The following is a 22,028-nucleotide window of genomic DNA, read 5'->3' as shown; positions in this document are numbered from 1 at the left end:
ATGTCTATGAAAAAGTGCAACTAAAACACTCTTAATATGGCCTAGCAGTTCCACACAATCTGTGCCCTCCTTCTAGCTCCAAACACACCCGGCTCTATGCCTCAGAAGGTGTGTCCACAGAGTTTTCAATGCCTTTCCCACCATGATTTCTGTGCTCCTTCAGACTGATGTCTGACAGCATACTGTGGCCATCAATTTTCATTTCTGTTTAAAGATCCGTATTTTTAACTTGAGCTTACGCATGTGCACCACATGTGTGCAGTTTTCACATGGGCCAGAGGATGCTAGACTCCAGGACTAGTGCCATAAGCAGTTATGAAGCAGCTGGTGTGCTGCTTTTCTCTAGAGCCTCTGACCCATCTCTCTAGTCTCACCACCAATCTTCTCAAACTCTATAAATACATGTCCGTCTTTCAAAATTCAGTTCATATACTCATTCCATTCCTATAAATTTCTTGCCAAAATGTTTTGCCCCCACAAAAATTCATGAAACAAATTCTATTTTTGCATAGCTTGTGAGATAAAAATGGTTTTCATAATTTTAAATAGTTGAAAACAACTTAAAAAGAGTATTTTGTTAACATGTAAAAAGTAGATACAATGTGAACTTCAGTATGATACTGTTTATAAAACAGGAAGCCTTGCTCAGGGTTCACCTGTGGTCCATGGCTGACTTCATGTGTAATGGCAGACCTCAGTAGCTAAAACTGACCCTGTGTGCTGAAATCCAGCAGCTGCTCATGCACCACAAACAGCAGTATCTCAAGTGTCATGGGGACTGAGCCACCATGACACAGACCTTCCTTAATTAAACCAATGTATATCACCCATGACAAAAAAAAAAAAAAAAAAAAAAAAAAAAAAAGAGTAAAAGTGCTCCTTAAATATCTAACTTTGAAGGCATGTCATTAAATTAGATGGCAAATCAATACTTTCTAAGTTGCCTTTTAGGGCACTAACCTTGTCCTAAAAAATATTCAGTGAAAGTTTCAAACTAAGCAGTCATAACAATATTCCCAACTCAAAGAAAGCTAGTAGTCTTTTTGAACTCTGAAACAAACTATGTCAGACAGAACTTTAAAAAAAAAAAAAGATAAAAAGAAAGTGAGCCTACAAAGCAAAGTTTACAACTGGTTCATTAGTTAAGTAAGGGAAGCTACTTTCTAAGGGTGAGCTCATCACCATTGCTTCCTTCTGTACAGCAGCTCAAGTTACACTGAGAGAAAAACTTCACAGCCTTTCAGAGATAACAAGTGCTCAGAGATGAGGACACTGAAGCAACATCAGAAGTCACTTTAAAGGCAAGGCAAGGAAACTGCAAAGGTTAGTGTTAACTTTCAACAAATGGGTTGATGCTACTAATACTTGTTCCTGCAGTTATAATGTTACAGATTCCTGCCATCCACTCATTCTAGAAGTCAAGGATGAATGAGAAGTAACTCAAGAACTGCTACCTTTTATGAAGAATCTGTGGAACTATAGGCCAAAATATTTTTAAAGGAGCTGAGGAAACATTAATTAAATATAAACCTTAGGTGGAATCTACTACACACTCATGGCCACAGTCTATGAAGCAGAAAAGGCTTTGCCGGTCGAATTCACAAAGCTTGTAAAAACTAATAATAATAATAGTCAAGCCGTTATCGTTCACATTATTATTACATTACTATTAACATTTATTCTGGAGTGAGTATCTGAATCTCTCCTAAATCAGTGAGCCAGGGGGTCATTTACTTCTGTGACTCATCTTCTACTCTATAGATTTCGACCAGAAGGAGATGCTTAATACCCTGAGTGCCCCCCAAGCCCCAACAAAGCAGATTAGTAGCTACTCAGAGATAAATTGTATTCCTCTTTCTTTGTTTTAAGCTCAGGACTGAGAGTACAATTTTATAGATAAAATAAAGCCGCTATTTTTCACTCCTAAATGGCTGTAGAAATTACCTTATACAATAGGCTTGTTCTCAGAGTCTAGACTGCATGTCACACACACTGCCAACCACTTCACAAGTTCCTACACTGAGAAAAGCTAACACTAGTAGTGACATCTCCATTTCCAGTAAATGTTCTAACCTCCAATGACACTCCCAGTAGCACATAGCCAGGGATCCAAATATAAAGAAAATTTTCCTATCTAAAAATCCATTTTGCTGTTCAACTAAGGACCCTCTACCTAATTTTTAATTGAAGAGTATTATTAATTTGCAATGATAGGCAAAACAGCAAATATCAAGAGGATTTAGTAAGAAAAGCATAAAAATGTCATCTGAGTGAAGGCACATATAACACAGAAGAGACACTAAAAAGCACTGGCATACTATTTGACTGCACCTAGGTTTCTAAAAAGATTTCCAATGATGTAAAGTTTTAGCCAACATAACAGTTATGCCTTTAATACCAACACTTTCAAGGCAAAAGCAGGTAGATTATTGTAAATTCAAGGCCAGCCTGTTCTATACAGAGTTCCAAGTCAGCCAAGGTTACACAGTGAAGTCTGTCTAAAGAAAGAATTTCATTACAAATCTGCATGAATATATTAACTATAAACATCTGCAATCAAGTCTAATAACAGAAAACATCAATCTTAAACTTCAATTAACCCCCAAAAGAGCTATTCTATTTTTTATCAGCCAACCAGTATGACATAAAAAAGATTATATTTTCAATGATTATATTTTCAATTTTACCAACAAAACTTTATGAATATTTGTTTTCTCTATAGCTACTAAAATACTTATGAAAGACCAATTTTGGCTGACAAAACCTGAAATACTATACGACTCTTCATGAAAAGGTTGTCACCCGTCCTGTGATTGTCACAGTCTTCTCTCTGTGGTGTTCTCACCTCATACCTCTTTACTTACATTTGCCTCTCTAACTCCACAATGAACTGCTTTAATTCATGTACAAGTCAGTAGTATGGCACTGTTCTTTCAGTAGTTGCTGGCTGCTGTGTGGACAGCTATGAGTGTCTAGAATGAAGGTATGAAAAAGTAGGTAGCGATCTTCTGAATAATCCTGATACTTAGATTGTCTCTTTCTTTTATTTCTGAAATGTAATTGTTAGGGCTAGGGGTGTACTTTGTCAGTAGAGAACTTCCCTAGCATGTAAGAGGCCCTGGTTCATTCCCCAGCACTGCTAAAATAAACACAAAATGTGCCATAAAACCAGGCCAACAAGAACCAAAATCCTATCTCACCACATGCCTATGTCTACTTTGTGGCTATTTCCTGTTTGTTTCCTCAGCTTTCCAGTTCTCCCTGCTTAACCCCTTTGACAGAAAATAGCAACAACAAAATGTAGCAAAAGCTTTGAGTACAGCAGCTAAACCACCACTATTATCATTAACACTGGCCTGTCACGGTCAGCCACTCATCACATACTTACTGTTCCTTGTTCTAATAAAAGTTGACACTTGCTGAGACATTCTGGGCTGTCAATCAGTTCCAAGAGTGCTTTCTCAGCCTCTATTCTTTCAGTGAGATCAGTCCCTACGTAGAGATGAGTACACAGTGCTTCCAACTCAGCCAAACTCTTCAGAGGAAAAAAAAAAGACATTTAATTTAAATGAAAGAATAGTAATTAAATACAAAAAACAATGCTTATATATACCCATTCTATACATAGTTACTGAGCAGTAATGACTCACTTAAATACTGTGGCAAAAGAAGCACATTTCCTACTTCTCAAATTATTTACTTATTAAATGAGTTACACAATGTAACTATGCATAAAGGGGAGGATTCTCTCCTTTACAAAGTTATGTCTGAAAGAAGCTGCATGTATGCTAAAATGTTGAAAACCAAAGAGTGCCTCAAACCTAAAGGGTAAAGCAAATGAAGAATAGACTAGAAGGTAGTGTGGGCAAACAAACAGCATTTACAGGGGCTTCAGATAAAATGAATGTACCCATTTCAAGACATCAAACATGGCCAGTAAATAGCTAGGAAATAATGGGCAAAGAGATAGGGTGGGGAGAAAGACCACACGCAATGTACCATTAGTTCCATTTACTTCTTTTGTTGTTCCCAACCCTACCACCTATAACAAAAGATCTAATGATAATTATGTGTGCTGATCTGGGCCTTCTGAACTCATAGCTCCAGGTGAACCATGTTGTGACTTTTGATCTCACAGTATTTCTGACAACACTCTAAAGTACATGTTTTCATCTTACAAGCACATTGTATAAGTTCTATAAATAGAACACATGGAAACAACAAACTACAAAGTGAGTTCGGCCACCTTCTTGGCTTAAGAGAATCTTGTTAAAGCCATTTATTAAAACAAATTATTTCACTTGGAACTTGAATTACATACTTGACAAAAATATTGGCAGAGATTTTCAAAAACAGGTAGCCAAATGAACATAATGGGATATTCCAAAAGAAATGCCAATTTTGTTCAGTTCTGGCCTGAATTTCTGTTTGCAGCTTCTAGCTGCACACAGCTTCACACCCCTCAAATCCACAAGCAGCACTGAGACAAGGGAGCCCTGGTTCCCATCCTTGTTTCCACTTTCGCTCTTGCACATTCCCCACTTTCCTATCTGTGCCACAACCCAGTAGCCAAGATTCAGGAATTTTCTGCTAAAGAGCCCAAAGACAAAGTCTCAAATTGATTCATTAGAATAAAGGACCTCACCAGGCCTGCTGGTACATACTGAAATCACACCAGCTGGAAGGAGGCAGTACTGTCCCCCTCGACCAGCCCCCCCACCCCCACCCTTCACTGCTGCAGTCAGAGTTAAATGAGGCAGCAGAGTCCCATGCACACAGCATACTTTACACTTACTACTGTAATAACACTGTATCTCCTAAAAGATAGGTCCACAGTCTATGAATATAATGTTTTGAAAGCAGGTCTTTATAAATCCTTAGTGTAGGGATTTAGATAAAATCATTCTATATTTGAAGTGGGCCCTAAATCCAACTCTAAACTCAATTACTGGCATCCTTATAGGAGAGGAAGGACATGGTGGCACATTTCTATAATCCAGCACTCAGGAGGCTGAGGCAGGAAGACATCATGGGCTACATACAAAATTTCTAACAAAATTAGCAAAAGTCTTCTCTAACAGGTGGGAGGCAGTGGCCCCTTTTCTGTAGAGTAGAACTTTCTCCAAAACTGCATGGGAACATAAGGATTGGTCATGAAGCAGGATGTTCCTTCTATCAATCCACCAATAGACACAGGGAAATGTTAATGGCTGCCTGCGACTCTCGGAGCACTATCAAATGTGAGTATAAAATACAGAGCCCACAGTACCAAATGTTCTTGAAGATGTTCCCATCCCTAAAGTGCCACTTGCACCCCTCCTCAAACTTCCTGCAAAGGTAACAACGCTCAGGAACATGGAAGTTGGCCATACTTGTGATGGTCATTATCACCAGTCTCTCCAAAACCCAGAGTAAAATTCTGGAAAGAAAAAGGGGTTGGGGAGGTTTCAGATGCAGAAAGATTACAGGGGAGAAGGTCATATCTAAAACCAAGAAGTGCTAAAGCTGCCAAAAACTATGAGAAGCTAGGCCAAAGGACTCCAGAAAGAAGCCAGGCATCTGCTTTGCCTCAGTCTTCTGGCTTTCAGAACTGGGAACAATGGGTGTCTTAAGTCACCCCAGTTGTGGCACTGTGTTACAAAGGACCTAGAAAACTAATATTTAAAAAGAGAAATGATATCAGTCAAGTAAACGATATCTAATTATCTAAGTAAGACTATCAAGAAAGATTGTGAAAATGTCTAGATATTATTTGCTTTGCTATATTGATGTAATAAACTTCAAGACAGAAAGGTATATAGTTAGTGTTCAGTCAACATTGCCAATCACCCCTTTTCTCCAAAGACGTTTCAAATTATTTTTAAAATATTTTAGATTTGTTTTATGTGCATGAATGTTTTACCATTTATTTTTATGTATATGGGTATTTACTTGCATGTACATCTATGCACCACATGTGTGTACTGCCTTCAGAAGAAGGCTTGGATCCCCTGGAACTGGAGATACAGACACTTGTTAGCCATCATTTGGGTGCTAAGAATCAATCCCAGGTCCTCTGGAAGAACATCCAGTGATCTTAACCACTAAGCTATCTTTCCAGTCCCAATATTCAAAATTATTAACAAATGATAAGTGGTGGAAAATTTAAAAGGGAGAGTTTGAACTTTTTTATAAAAGATATGAAGGGAGCAACAAATTTTGTTTCTAAAAAATTGGTTTGATCTAAAAAAAAGAATCAAACAGCCCACCCTTGGCCAAGCAGCATGAGCTTCTCAGGGAAGAAACCCAGAGGGCCCACCCATAGTGGGAGCCACTACAGTGAGCAAGTAAGTGATGGAGAGATAGGAGAGAAGAGAAGCAGAATGGTTTGTGCACTATGAAGAAAGCCAGACCTGGAGGAGACTTGAGGGTGAAGAGCAATAGCCTGCTGTGAGCAGCCTGCCTACCACCTGAGGTTGTGGTGAAGTCCCAGCCCATGCTGCCACTGAGGGCCATGTCTGGGTCCATGACCATGCAGCAGCAGGGGTTTATGTTGATTATTAATACTAAGGACTTGTGGAAGTCCCTCTCTGGGCTGCTGAACATGTTGGTGTCCAAGGGCTATGCAGAACTAGTCCGGCCCCTCACTGGCTGCAACACTCTGGAGAGCTGACCAGCTACAGCACTTGGGAAACTGGGCCCTGTACTTCACCTGGGCAGCACCATAGAGCTGAGCCTGGTGCCATGGGTCACTGGCTCCTTGGATGGGTGGAAGAGAAAGCAAAGGAGTAGAGAGGGGAGGGAGGAGGGGGCAGCCAGGAGAACAGGAAAAAGGTGTCAGAGCACATGAAAACTTATGTGAACAACTTTCATATTTTAGTGACAATTTCACATATACCAAAACTCATCTTATTGAAGTTTAGACACATGTATTATGTACCAATTATAGTTCAATGCAAAAGCTTTTGGTCCCAACTCCAAAAATCCCCAAACTTTTTAACAATCTTTAAAAACAGATAAATTAGCTCCCCATATCTTTCCTGCGTTCTAGAATCAAGCTTCTTGATTGCCAATAGTAAATACTGCCTTCTTGAAACTACCTTTTCCTTCAACAATGAATCCGGTATTATGTTGGCACAAAAGGAGTTGCAGACTTGGACTGTGAATGTTAAATAGTTGTAACAATTTTATTAATCAAAATAGTAATCATTGCAAATCAACATATTTTTGTCAGTGAGAAGTAACTATTTACTCTTTAGTGTAAAGTCCCATGCTTTGGAATCAAACAAATTCTTAGAAAGCAATTTTTACATCCTGTTCATTATAAAAATGTTTGTTTTTTTTGTTGTTGTTGTTGTTTTTGTTTTTTTGGGTTTTTTTTTGCTTAAAACATTGTCAAGGTGTTAAAGAAGTGGTAGATGGTAGCAAGAGATCAAATGGACATGGTGAACACGGTGGCTGAGGCACAAGCCCAAAAGCTCAATGGATTCAACTACTGAGGCTGTGATTGTGCATCGTGCAGTCCAGTTTTACCCTGGACAAGTGGGTCCTTTCTGAATGCTGGCCAAAGTTGTGGGTGCTGTAGCTTTTGGTTCATGTCATGGATTTGCTGAGCACAGTTCTCAGATACTGTGGTTTGACTAGGTTTCAGACTAGAAGCAGACTACCCAACAATGACCATGGCCTTCTCATGATGCAAGTTTGGCTCTCAGAAGTGCTTTAGAACTTCTCCTTAGTCCAACCACTAAGCTGGTCATCAGCAATTGTCATTTTCCTGTCACATGGCACAATCTGATCAAGAAGTGAATTCACCAAAATTTTTAAAAAGAAATTAAAAAAAATAAAATGACTTATTGTTAAGAGAGACTCGAATTCACAGTTTACTAAAAACATTTCCATCAGCTCATGAGGATCCATTTATCAAGCTGTTTTGCTTTTCCAATATTCTTCAAATGTCAAATGACCATGAATGATCCACACCGAGTTCTCTGTTACTTCTCCTGTAGTTGTAAGAGGATCACTTTCAGTGATTGCTTTCCACAAGTCACTGTTAACCTCTGATGACCTGCCACAATTCTCCTCAACGTTAGGGTTCTCAATTCCTTCGAAAACTTTATTGAACACCACTGCACTGTACGTTAGAAATCCCTGAGCCAACAACTGTAGGGCCATGAAAGGGGTCTTGGTTTTGGTCGAAGCAGCACTGGCTGGAAAGCCCGGAGACCCAACAGGTGTCCGTTGCCTGTAAGGGACAGGCATCTATTCTGCCACACTCCCAGAATCCAGGCTCCCAACACGTGGCGTGGAACTCCATTGATCTACACTGTTCAGTCACGTTCAGGGCAATGCAGCCCCACCCAAAGAGCACAGGTAGAGGGCAAGACTGCAGGCCTCAGGCCCTAGAGAGATTTACATACTAATGAGATGCCTGAAGGCCAGAGGGCGGAGCCAATTAAGCATTCTTCCCCAGCCCCTCCCCCCATCTCCCTCCCCATTTAACTCAGGTCTGCCCTGAGTTTCACAAGGGTGCACATCCAGATTGAACCATCATCCGTCATGGTCATGCCAATAAGGCATGGGTTTTGAAAACTCATGGACTGACTTTCTTGTGTCATTGGGGCTTTGCCATGAGGAACCGTGGAGGCCTTTAATGAGCCCCTGTAGCTGCAGCCACCATGCCTAACTTCCCCCTGGAGGAACTTTCAGCATTCCCAACTAGTATACTCCCAAACAACAGCAGAGATCCATTTTACACACTGCTGTTACTGATCCATTTTATACTCAAACAAGAAAATCATGGCTTAGGAGGTGGCTGGAACCCATGTAAAGAGAAAAGAAAAACCTACTCTGTAAAGTTGTAAGTTTAACCTCCACACATGCACACAGTATAAAACAAGACAATTTTTATAAATCACTCAAAGTTTCTTGTCGTCATCATTTCCATAATATAAATCTAAAATAAACAGTATGTATGCCACTAGCAAAAGGCATACAGTGAGAAATGCATATTAAAATGATTTACAACATAGCCCTATGTTAAGAGTGTCAAATGAGTCTGGCGGTGGTGGCGCACGCCTTTAATCCCAGCACTTGGGAGGCAGAGACAGGCGGATTTCTGAGTTCAAGGCCAGCCTGGTCTACAGAGTGAGTTCCAGGACAGTCAGGACTACACAGAGAAGCCCGGTCTCGAAAAACCAAAAACCAAAAAAAAAAAGTGTCAAATGACAAAATTTCTACAATGCAAAACTACTTTTGTACCAACTGTCTTAGTTTGGGTTTTACTACTGTGAACAGACACCATGACCAAGGGATCTCTTATAAGGACAACATTTAATTGAGTCTGGGTTACAGGTTCAGAGAGTCAGTCCATTATCATCATGGCAAAAAGCATGGCAACATCCAGGCAGGCATGGTACTAGTGAAGCTGAGAGTTCTACATCTTGATCCACAGGCAGACAGAGGACTGTCCTCAGGCAGCCTAGCCCTACAGTGACACATTTCCTCCAACAAGGTCAGCAGGTCAATAGTACCACTCCCTGGGCCAAACATATTCAGACCACCACACCAACCAAATAGTTGTTTAAGTGCCTCACAGTTTACAAGAGTATTTTCACCTTTCCTTAAGCCAACTCTAAAAACTAGACTTCTGCATACTATATAATTGTAGTGTGCTCATTTTTCAGATTAAAAAACCTAAAGTTGACACGGTACATGCATGTAAGCTGTACAAGATCACAGAGCCAATGACAAGTCTGTATGCACCAGGCATGGCTCCCTCACCATCTGCCATCCTTCCGCCCTTTATTCTTCTGTCCTCATCAGCCTGCCAACAATGTCCAATGCCTACTTTTAACCTCCGCTTATATATGCCTACAAAGCCCCTCCATAAAGGTACAAAAAATAATACCAGAACAGCAGAAACCACATTACACATGGCTCCAGAATGACAGAAAACACATTACACATGGCTCCAGAATGACAGAAACCACATTACACATGGCTCCAGGACGACAGAAAACACATTACACATGGCTCCAGGATGACAGAAACCACATTACACATGGCTCCAGGATGACAGAAACCACATTACACATGGCTCCAGGATGACAGAAACCACATTACACATGGCTCCAGCAGATTTCTACTCCCCCATGTGTCCCTCTCCAGTGGACACACAGTGAAGTGGTGTTGGAGCTTAAGACCAGAGTCACAAGCTCCATGCTATCTTCTGCTTTCCTTTCTCCTCAATTCCTCTTGCATAACTATAAAAAAAAAAAAAAAAAAAAAAAAAAAAAAAAAAAAAAAAAGGTGGTTTTGCCCAAAAGGAGGTCTGGAGGTCTGGCCTTTGCCCTCAATTTCTGGTAGATAATCTATGTCATAGTTGACAGGAGCTCTTTTTTTAGGATAAGCACTAACCATACCTGATAGTCACAGATTCAGGGTTTTGGTGATGATTCGTGGGTCATGATTATGAGTGGAACTAGAAACTATCAGTCATGTTTAAGTAATGAAGCCTCAATAAATATTACAGGTATTAGAGTGGTTAAACCTTCCTACCTTGCAGCGGTACACACATATGGAAGCCAGGAGAGTATCTTATCCTGTGGCTAAGAGACAATACATTTTAGAACCTTCATAGAGTAAGATTATCCTCCGTGTATCCTCCCTTTAATCAATTTTAATCTGTATTCTTTCCCTACAATAAATTTTTTTTGAGTTTTTCTGAGACAGGGTTTCTCTATAGAAATCTTGCCTGTTCTGGAACTTGCTTTGTAGACCAGTCTGGACTTAAATTCACAGAGATCAACCTGCCTGAGCCTCCAGAGTGCTGGAATTAAAGGCAGACACCACCATGCCTGGCAGACTTTGATAGCTTTTGATGAACTGGACAAGCCCTCCTGATGAACTGTTAGATCTTTAGATGGCTGTGGGAAAACCCTCAATTTGCTGTTGGTGCCAGAAGGAGTTTTATGAACTGTGTCTCACACCACAATCTGGCCAACTCCATGTGCAAAGTTCTACTGTTTCTCTATAAAGATTCCAGATACTCAGGCATTGGAGGAATTAAGTAAAATCTTCTAGTGTGGCCTCCAATGCCCTGGATTTCTCCAGAGGCTGCTTAGGAGTGAGTGGAAAGTAGTGGGGGTCTTAAAAGACACATCTTTGGCAAAGTCAATAGTCCAATGGGGTTGGCACAAGCTTTAGAATCTGACACTCACAGCAATCAAAGCTTCCCCAGACTCACTATTGAAAATACAGACAGAAAACATCTAAATTGTGAAGGTGAAGACAGAAAGAGAAAGTAATCCAGTAACTGCCAACACTTTACACTGACTTCCTTTCCCAAATCACTCTTTATCCACCATTGTATGTATTTCTCAGTCACATCTAGAACACCCAGCCCAAGGGAGGGTTAAGAAGAATCACTAACAGTCTTTGATTCCAGAACCACTCGTCAAGCAAAACACACCAAGAGTCCCACGCTAAGTCCTAAAACACTAAGCTTTTTACCAATATCATTGTTAGAATACTATTCCCAATTCTATCTTTCCTCATTCTGTTCATCCACCTGCAAAGCGTCCAAAAAGATAATCCAGACCTGTTTCTTACTGCTCCCTAACTAGGATGATTGTGACTGAATCTCTAGGAATGATATCTTCCTCTGCCTTCCAGGAAGCCAAGGCATGGACAGAAAGGTAAAGCATGGAACTGGCAGTCTACCCTCACAGCCCTGTGGATGGTTACATCATCGGGCTACATAATTACCAGGTGTGAAGAAGATACTGACACAATGCCCTAAAAGTGTCACCTTAGTGAATATTTCTGGGAATGATATGACCAGTTTGGGCACAACATCTAATACTGCACTTGGGTATGAAGAAGGTTTCCAGGGCTTGGCAATTTACCAGGCATCATCTTTCCAAGTCCAAAAGGGTTCCAACGTTCTTCTATGCCTTCTAATTTACTCAAGACTTATACCTGCACTATGAACATCTGATTATCTATTTCCAATTGACAGTAAATTATCCCTGTGAGATTCTTCCTGCAAAAGTTCTGCACAAGACATATATTTGCTAAGGCGATAACAAATAGCTAATTCCAACCTGGGGACCCTTAAAAATAAAACAAAACGGTAAGTAAAAAAGATAAAAGTGTGATTCTATTTCCTGGTTCTCAGTTACTTCATAAGTAATAGAGCAGTAAGTCCATGGGACCAACAGATCCACGTACATCTACAAGGGGAATAATGAGGCATTCAGATACACTGTCACCAAGACCCCGCCTACTTCTCTAAGGTCTTCTGCCATCCACAACTTGCCCTTTTCAAATCAATCTTAGGATCCAAGAACAGACTTTCACAGTACGCTACGGTCTTCCACAGTTCTTTGCTTTGCCCACATCGTCTTTGGTCTGTAGTCCCTCTTTCCTCTTTACCTGGATATCTACATACAGTTCCTATAATTCCCGCTAGAGTCCCACGTCCCTCAAGAATACAAGGCAGCGAGTTTGCTCAAAGGTTTCTGTACCATCAGCAGGGATCAAGTAACAAGTGGAGGCTCCACTCCGCCTACGGATTGACTGCCCCCTTTCTGTGCTCCCGCGATATCCCGTGACTAATTCTACCATAACAGTCTTCACGTGTGCAGCAATTACCGCGCGCTCTAAAAGGACAAGGGTGGTAGCTGACGTCGCCCTGCATCCCGAGAACGTTCCGCCACAGGAGACACATAGTGGGGAGGCTCAATAGACGTCTGTGGGACGAAGACCTGCAGAGTGCGGGAGCCACCAGGCAGACCCGCATCCCTCCAGCTCAGCCGGCGCCCTGCCCCGAGGCTCCACCAATGAAGCTGCGCGCTCCCGGTCGCGCCGCGCCCCGACCCGCCCGCCCGCCTCCGGCCAATGACAGTCCTCTAGCCGCGCTGCCTAGCTCCCGCCGTCCCGGCCTCAGGCTCCCGGGGCAAGCAACGACCGCAGGCTGGGCGAGAGGGCCCGATGGCCGCCCCTCCGCCCGGGCTCCCACCTGCCGGGACGCCGCTGCAGCCGCGCCAACGAGGGCGGACTCGGCGGCCGAGCGTAGCCTGCTCCTCTGCGCCCGCCGCCCCACCGTTCCCGGGCAAGGGGCTGAGCTCGGGGTCGCGGCCTGGAGCCCCCACCGCCCGCCAGCGCTCCAGGCCCGCAGCCCGGCGCACTGACCTGAAAGTGCAGCGCCATCTTCCCGGAGCGGCGCGGGCCGCGCGGCCCGAGGGCCGAGAGGAGGGGGAGCGAAGGCGCAGCGCGAGCCCGGCCGAGGCGGGATCCCCCCCCCCCCCCCACGCCGCTCGCTCCCTGTGCTCGGCGCGCTCGGCTCCGGAGCCGGCAGCGGGACTGGGCGGGGCCGGCGGGGCGGAGGGGGCGTGTCCTTTGGGCTCCTCCGCCCAACCGCCGATGCGCTCCTTTTGCAACCGCTGCCTCCTCAGAGTGAGCCTCTGACCTTTAACTTTTAACCCACCACCAGGACCCAACTGCCCGCCTTGGCCACCGACTTAGTTTTGGAGACTGATTCTCGCTATGAATTTCTGCCTGGCCTGTAATGTGTGAAGCAGGCTGGTCTCGAACTTGTAGCCGTCGTCATCTGCATGCGGCCTGCGTGCAGACATAGGTGTGTGCTACTGCCCATTTTGGCTCCTAAATTTATGATAGGCAGGCAAATGGACATCTCAGCAGTGGAGAGCACGCACTCACATGCTCACAACTGCATGTAGCTACAGCTTGTGGAGATCTAACTGCTTTAGCAGGCACCTGCATCGTTTTTATACACATAATAATAAACCTTAAATCTGCCACAAGCCATCTTGATTCCTGGCAGGACTCTGAAACAAACACATGGCTCCCAAGTCCCACATCTGCACAGACGTTCTTGTCCTCTAACACACTGACAGCCTTTCCCCATATGCAACTGCTATCCTTAACTCCTGTTGCCCAATGACCAACTTCCACTGTTTCTTTCATTTAAAAAAAATAAAACTAGCCGGGCGGTGGTGGCACACGCCTTTAATCCCAGCACTTGGGAGGCAGAGGCAGGCAGATTTCTGAGTTCAAGGCCAGCCTGGCCTCAGAGTGAGTTCCAGGACAGCCAGGACTACACAGAGAAACCCTGCCTCAAAAAACCAAAAAAAAAATAAAAAAAATAAAAAATAATAAATAAATAAAACTATTGAAGTTAAGTTATTTAGTTACGTTAAGTTAAGCTGGCATTGTGTATGGGGCATTAAATTATAAAATTCTGGCTTGCCTGTAACTCCTTGTCTACACTTTGATATGAATTAATATTTTACAACAAAATACTTCATTTATTAGAGCAGATATAGGGTCAGATTTGCTCATCTCTAGTGCTCATTTTTCTAGAGTTCAATGCTTCCATTAGAGGACCTTGTCTTTTGTATTTAAGGGGAAATTTTCGTTAAATGTTTCTTACAACTTAGTTATATTAACAAATTCTCTCAGCTTTTGTTAGTTTTAAAGCATCTTTATTTCATCAATTTTGAAGGTAGTTTTGCTGGGTATAAAATTTCATGTTCGCCTTTTGGGTTTTTTTAAGCTTTTGATACTTTAAGTTTTATTTATTTTATGTATACAAGTACACCATTGCTCTCCTTAGACACACCAGAAGAGGGCATCAGATCCCGTTACAGATGGTTGCGAGCCACCATGTGGTTGCTGAAAATTGAACTCAGGACCTCTAGAAAAGCAATTTGGTGTTCTTAACCATTGAGTCATCTCTACAGCCTGCATTTGATACTTTAAAGATGATCTTCCATTGTCTTCTGGTTGCCATTGTTTCAGTTGAGGAGTCAGCTATCAATCTGAATTATTGCTCTAGAACAATTGAAGTTTTTTTTTTCTTTCTCATTGTTATTTACCAGTCTGAGTTTGTCACTAAGTCTATGTATTATATTCATCCTGCTTAAAATTAATAGTTATTCTCATGTGATCTGACCTCTTCATCAGTCTTTGAATAGTATTGACCAGTATTTCTTTTTTTCTTTTTCTTAATTTTAAGAATATATATATATATTCACTGTTGCTGTCTTCAAACATACCAGAAGAGAGCATCAAATCCCTTTACAGATGGTTGAGAGCCACCATGTGGTGGCTAGAAATTGAACTCAGGACCTCTGGAGGAGCAGTCAGTGCTCTTAACCTCTGATCCATCAATCTAGCCCCCAGTATTTCTTTTTAAATATTGATCTGTTCTCCCTTCTTCCTTTCATTGTGTTACACATATGTTAAAACCTTTTGCTACATTATTTGCTCTTCTTGAACTCTTCTGTGTATTTCTTGTGTATGTGTGTGTGCATACACACATGCTTAAAACTGAATATTTTCTACTGACCTGTTGCCCATTCAGGAGAAACTCAATTCTGCTATGTCTAAACTACTATATAACCCCTTTTAAATTCATCACTTACTATAGTTTCTATTCCAAAGTTTTCATTTGGCTCCTTCTACCTGTCTAAATAATTTTCATAGCTCTGATTAAAGTTTTTTTCTTTTCACTATTTTCTTAATATTTTGATCATATTTAAAATTAATTTTTTAAAGATTTATTTATTTATTTTATGTACACCATTGGTCAGAGTCAGACACACCAGAAGAGAGCATCAGATAGCATTACAGATGGTTGTGAGCCACCATGTGGTTGCTGGGAATTGAACTCAGGATCTCTGGAGAGCAGTCGGTGCTCTTAACTACTGAGCCATCTCTCCAGCCCCATAGTTAAAATTCTTTTACAGTAACTCCAATATGTCAACCTCTGAGTCATTCTGGTTTTGGTATTTGGCCTGATTTTGTGTGTTAACTATTCCCCTAGTCTAATGTCTTGTCTACTTCAGATAATGTGGAAGAAAAACTACAGAGGCTTTGAGCTATATCAGCATTCTCCATTTTTATGTTACTAAGCAAATAAAAGTAGATCTCGTCTTCATCCAGTGATGCTTGTTTTTAGGCTGTGATACTGGTTTGGTTTGTTTCAGTTTATCCTTACTCTTGGGCTATGATCTTTGACAGGTCTTATAACTGAAGTCCTAGGATGTTTACCTTGTACAGCCTGGACATTAGTCTATCTCCCAGCAGTGTGCATCGTCGACTCTTTAGATGCTACAGCTACAAAGTTCTTCCTGAAGTCTCTTCCTTTGCACACGTGACTTCGGAGTGAACTGATGACTGACAGGGACTTTGTAAATAGATCTGTACACTCTTTTTCTCTCTAGAATTTTATGTCTCAAGTCCCAGAGGCAGCCAGGCAGTGGTGGCTCATGCTTTTATTTTTGCTTTTTTAAAAAGTTTTATTTATTTATTTCATGCATGTGGGTATACTGTCACTGTCTTCAGACACACCAGAAGGGGGCATCAGATCCCATTACAGATGATTGTGAGCCACCATTTAAAGCTCATTTAAAGCCCAGCTTTAAATTCAGCTCTCTGGAGGTAGAGGCAGCTGGGTCTCTTGAGTTCAGGGCCAGCCTGGTCTCCACAGTGGGTTCCAGAACAGAGAAACCCTGTCTCAAAAAAAAAAAAAAAAAAAAAAAAAAAAATGTCCCAGAGACATTTGTTTCCCAGCTCCAGCATCTTCTGCTCTTAGAGTGTTGACACTGCTGGCTATTTGTCTCTGCTGCTTCTGGCTGCCACTTAGAAAATTCTCAGGGGGAGGCAGGGACAGTGCTTTTATTCTCTCAAGGATTGTAGCCAATTAAGTTCTGTTCTTGTTGGTTCCCTAGTGTCTTAAGTCATCAAATATAGTCTTTCTATGTGTCTGTTGTAGTATGTGTACGTGTAGATATGTTATAATTGTTGCTGAATATATATGCATATTCATAAACAGACATATTTATGTCTATATGGTATGTAAAATAAAGCATGCATACAATGTGTGCTAATTTGTAATTGTCCCAGTGGGAGCTCTAACCCAGGCCACTCCCTTGTTAGTTGACTGTCAGCAGCTTACACTCATGAGCTTCAGTCTCTCCATAGCCCATTGATCCTCATGCCTGCCACTCAGCTTCTAAACCGTGCGTGACGTTCTTAGTGTGCTCATCCTTCCGTTTAAAAAAAAAAAAAAAAAAAAAAAAAAAAAAAAAAAAAACCACCACCACCAACAACAACAAAAAACCAAGTGATTTCTTGGTGGTGGAGCTAGCATGCATGTGCCATATATATATACATATACATATATACATAATATATTATATAATGTATATATATACACACATATATAGAGTCTATAATATATAATGTATATATATATATACATACATATATAGAGTCTATGTGTGGAGGTCAGAAGACACCTTTTGAGGAGTCATTTCTTACTTTTCCTTTTGAAGCAGGCTCTCTGTTATAGTTTCCACAGGGCTGAGTATGTAAGCTTCCTGGAGATTAACCTTTCTTTTTCTACTTCTTGTTCCCCAAGTCTCTTGCTCCTATTTCCTAAGTTTCATTTCGGTGTCTCAATATTTTTATTTTTTGATGTCCAATCTCAACTATGATCCCACATTCTAACTCCCATATCCCAGACACCAATGGTTTTATGTTTGTTTGTTTGTTTTTGTATCTCCCTATCACACAGACTGTACTATACCCATTATAATTACCTACTGCATTTACCTGACTTTTCCAACCCTGGTTTTTTTGAGATGGGGTATCTCTGTGTAGCCTTGGCTATCACAGAATTCCCTCTTGTAAACCAAACTGTTCTGTGCCGGGAGCCAAGCCCAGGGAATTACCTGCTGTTTTAGAAAGTCTAGTCAGTACAAGGTTAAGAAAGGACATTCACAGGTCTCAGGTCCCAGGAACTTAAAGAACGTCTGGCATTTCCTTGGAGCTGATTATGACAGTGGGATGGTCAAGGGCAATAAGATTATGACAGTGGGATGGTCTAGGGCAATAAGGATTCCCGTAGTAGGATAGCCCTAAGCTATGACCCTCACCCAAACTTCCCGGTTTGTTGTGTCTTTATAACCTGCCCCCAACATTAAAGTTTCAGAGCTTGATCAGAACCCAGACTTGCTCTCATTCTTTCTGTCTCTTGTCCTTTCATTCATTCTCCCCCTTCCCTAAGGTCTTGTCGAATCCCCAGGGCCGGGGCAGTTCTGGAACTCAGAGATCTGCCTACCTCTGCCTCCTGCATACTGGGATGAAAGGCATACACAACCACCCCCTGGCGCACTTGCCTGACTTCTTGATCCCAACCACCTTTGAAAACTATTACTTCTATTTCTGTCAGCTCCAGCTTTTAGGTTCTGGGAGGAGAAATGGCTCTGTGAGTCTTGGGTGTTTCCATTTTTTTCTCATCTCCAGAGAAGAAATGACATAAATGTAGGTTGGCAAAGCCAACAGCACAAGTTGCTGGTTATCCTCTGAAATCACCAGGGAAGTCTAGGAACGGAAATCTGATTACTCTTTTACCTTTGGATTTAAGTGACTGCTTAAGGTTACTGTTTTAATGCACTCCTTAAATAAAACTTAAGGTAGAATTATGTTACTATAGCTGTTGAAATTAACACAGAAGATGCTCCAAGAAGTCAGATAACTCATTTCTACCACAAAGTTCAATCAAAAGAAAAACATTAAAGCCCTTAGTAATTACAAGTTTGTCTTCTAGTGTGCAAACCAGAAGGAAATCCAGATGGGGGTGGGTGTTGATTTGTGTGCTTTGTGAGAAAACCGGAGTGGCACACAGTTTAGGAAATTCATCCAGTGTCTCTAAGCTCTGCTTTGTTATTTTTGAGATCAAGTCTATTGTTGAAGGATATTTAACCTCATTGTAAACCCTGAGATTGTGTTATTTCCTGAAAAAAAAATTTTTTTCTAGTTATTGTGTGGCTCATTCTTCACAAACCTTTAATACCTCAAGCTGGAATACAGACATGCCCTTCATACACACCTTTAAACCCAAATAATGAAGGTACAGTTAGTTTGTAAACGGAAGCACCCATGTTTGAAAGTGATGCCTGATTGAGTGGCAGACAAAGTGACAAATCAGAGAAAGATTTGATAGAATAGGATATGCCCAACTCTCACAAGAAGAGAGAGGAAAGCAAAGCTACTTAAGAGAGAGAGGGGAGAGAGGAAGGAGGCAGTTTTCTCTAGATAGATGTATGGAGACAGGTTTCAGAGAGAAAAAAAGTTAGACATGGATGAAGACAGAACAAGCCAGAGAATGAGAAGGAGCCAGAAGATTAGAATACATTGCCAAAGTTAATTTGAAGCCAAGCAGAGCAGTTCAGGAGAAGCAGAGAGACAGATTGACTCAGTCAGTTTGGAGAAGTTTGAGCTAGCACAGCTGAATTGAACCAGCCACCCAGGGTTCAGAAAGAGCATAAAATGGTGAGCTTAGTCAGTAACAAGTCTCAGAGGCTAAAAACATTCTAGGCCTAGATTAGATTGGAAGGAGGCTAGAAGCTTCCAGGACTAGGCCTAGGTTAGCAGACAGAAGCAGTAGCCTCAGAGATGACAATTACATAAGGAGAATAAAAGTTACTTTTACAGTCTATAGTACAAAATCTTTATAAACAATATCATATTGCCATAAATGAGAACATGAGTTGAAGCAATACAGTACATGTTAGGAAAGCAAATGGTAGAACTGAATAATGTGCACAGACTCAAATACTGGCTGCACAAAACCATGGCTAAATACCTAAACATAGCAAGACACCATGCCAAAATCAAAGACAGAAGAGGAGTATACCATACACAAGGCCTTGGTTTCAACTCCTAGTACTGCAAAAATTCAAAAAAACCAAAAATTCAGTAAATACAGCATTTCTTTTTATGAGACAGGTAGTTTAACCAACTAAGTGATGGGTCCCATACAGTGTACTTCATTTTTATAATGCACACTGTAATGAGTAATTCCCATATGGTCTCATTATATATATTCATGTTCTTAGTAGAGATAGGAACTATGTAAAACTGGGGGAAAGGTCAATCAGAAAAGACGAATTTTACCCCTTACTGCTATTGCACAATGCTTCTAACTTAAACACAGTACACATGCACATGTGCATTTACACACACACACACACACACACACACACACACACACACACACACACCCCTTTAAAAAAAAACAATGTGTCTGGGCTGGAGAGATGGCTCAATGGTTAAGAGCACTGACTGCTTTTCCAGAGGTCCTGAGTTCAAATCCCAGCAAACACATGGTAGCTCACAACCATCTGTAATGGGATCCAATGCCCTATTCTGGTGTGTCTGGAGATAGCTGTAGTGTATTCATATACATAAAATAAATCAAATTACAAAAAAATGTATCTTTAAATTGAAATGGAGTAAGTAAAAAGTACAGAAAAGTTTAGAAAAAAGTTATTGTAACAAAAGCTTATTTTATGTGCAAATGTTTACTCCCACGAATAGACATACCAGTTTTTCAAGTGCCTTATTTTATAATAAATTATTCTAAAAAATTGTTATGAGTTTAACTTAGGTTAATCAATCCATAATGACTATAATTCTTTTTAAAGTAAAATATACATTTAGGTACTTTGTGTAGTAATAGGTCTCGAACAGGCAAAAACATACCATTTCTTAAAAATTAAGGCTAACCTTGTCTACCAGTGTGGTGAGGATATCCAGCTAACCAGGAGTCTGTTATGAGAAGGAAAACTGAAGGAGCCCAAGAAAGCCAACTCCTTGGCACCTCTTTCTTTTCCTTCTCCAGTCCCCCAGTGTTTCCCTCACAAGACGGAGTTCTGTCATATGGGAAAGCTCAAAAGCAGTCAACCTGTGTGGACACCCCCTGTGTGGACACCCTCACTAACCCCTTTCAACTGTAAATTGCAATAACATACTGTACAGGAATATTTGTAGCATTTTTTCTAATTAAGGAAGAAATTAATAATTTGTGCATAAGCTGTAACAACACAGAATTGTCTAAAATCAAAGGCAAAGGTTGCCAATGATGGCGTCCCACAGAGATGGCTGGTCCTCACATACCAACACGTCTCCTTGCAGCTCTTCTCCTCCACACATGCACACAGGCATTTTTCTTTTATATAACAGATCATGCTATGATGCTATTTTGCACCTTGACTTTCCTGCTTGAGAATATATTTAAATATCCATCATCAGTACTGTAGCCCCTCCATCACATGCCACTGTATGGGTTTACTATGAGTTATTTATTTAATCATTTCTCTGCAGAGAAACAGGCTGTCTCACTCTTCCACTACTTTCAGTAACATATATAGCAGCAACGTGAAGCACACCAGCACCTAGGGGCTGAAAAGACAAACTTCTGTTCTTGCATTGGATATCTCTTTCTTTCTTTCTTTCTTTCTTTCTCTTTCTTTCTTCCTTTCTTACTTACTTTCTTTCTTTCCTTCCTTCCTCCCTTCTTTGCTTGCTTCTTTCTTTATTTCTTCCTCTTTCTTTCTTTCTTTCTTTCTTTCTTTCTTTCTTTCTTTCTTTCTTTCTCTCTTTCTTTCTTTCTTTCTTTCTTCCTTCCTTTCTTTTCTTGTTTTTTTTGAGACAGAGTTTGGCTGTCCTGAAACTCAATCTGTAAACCAGACTGGACTTAAACTCATAAAGATCCAAATGCCTCTGCCTCCCAAGTGCTGGGATTAAAAGTATGTGCCACCACCACCCAGGGGAAAACTATTTCTAAAAAAACCTCAACAAGGTTGACTTATACAGAATATGTTGAGCATACAGTTTCTTGTCTACTAAGGACACTTTTGATGGTGAAGTGGTTGGGCTATAAATATCTAGCTCAAACTACCCCTAAAGCCCCAAGATAGAAGGAATCAAGGCACACACCAGTTGTAACCAAAGCTTAGCCATGGGCCCAATCATGGAAGGGCTGTCCTATACATATGGGCTGGGTCACAAACATATTGAAGTCTCCACAGAGTGAGGAAAGCACCTACACATGAGATAAGTCCTTGTTGGGGTATCAGAATCTAAGTTGAGGAGGAGAGTGTCTGTTGGGGACACAGAGGTCCTTGTACTCACAGAAAAGCACTAAGAAACCAGGAGTGTTTTTTTTTTTTTTT

At 41.1% G+C, this 22,028-nt stretch overlaps 1 protein-coding gene across 2 annotated transcripts in view; it reads right to left on the bottom strand.

The window, feature by feature from the left end:
* Positions 1 to 13,336, bottom strand: part of Ranbp17 (RAN binding protein 17) — a 277,019-nt gene extending 263,683 nt beyond the window's left edge. For both annotated transcript variants that reach the window (XM_034507004.2, XM_034507005.2), the window contains exons 1-2: positions 13,174 to 13,336; positions 3,389 to 3,535 (exon numbers count right to left, since the gene is read on the bottom strand). In XM_034507004.2, the coding sequence (XP_034362895.1) occupies positions 3,389 to 3,535; positions 13,174 to 13,191 (165 nt within the window). In that variant the 5' untranslated portion in view covers positions 13,192 to 13,336. The remainder of the gene's footprint in view (positions 1 to 3,388; positions 3,536 to 13,173) is intronic.
* Between the last annotated feature and the right edge of the window lie 8,692 nt (positions 13,337 to 22,028).

Source organism: Arvicanthis niloticus, chromosome 6 (genome assembly GCF_011762505.2).
Source record: "Arvicanthis niloticus isolate mArvNil1 chromosome 6, mArvNil1.pat.X, whole genome shotgun sequence".
Lineage (NCBI taxonomy): Eukaryota > Metazoa > Chordata > Mammalia > Rodentia > Muridae > Arvicanthis > Arvicanthis niloticus.
The sequence above is the reverse complement of the archived record's forward strand: the minus strand, read 5'-3'. Positions and strand labels throughout refer to the sequence as shown.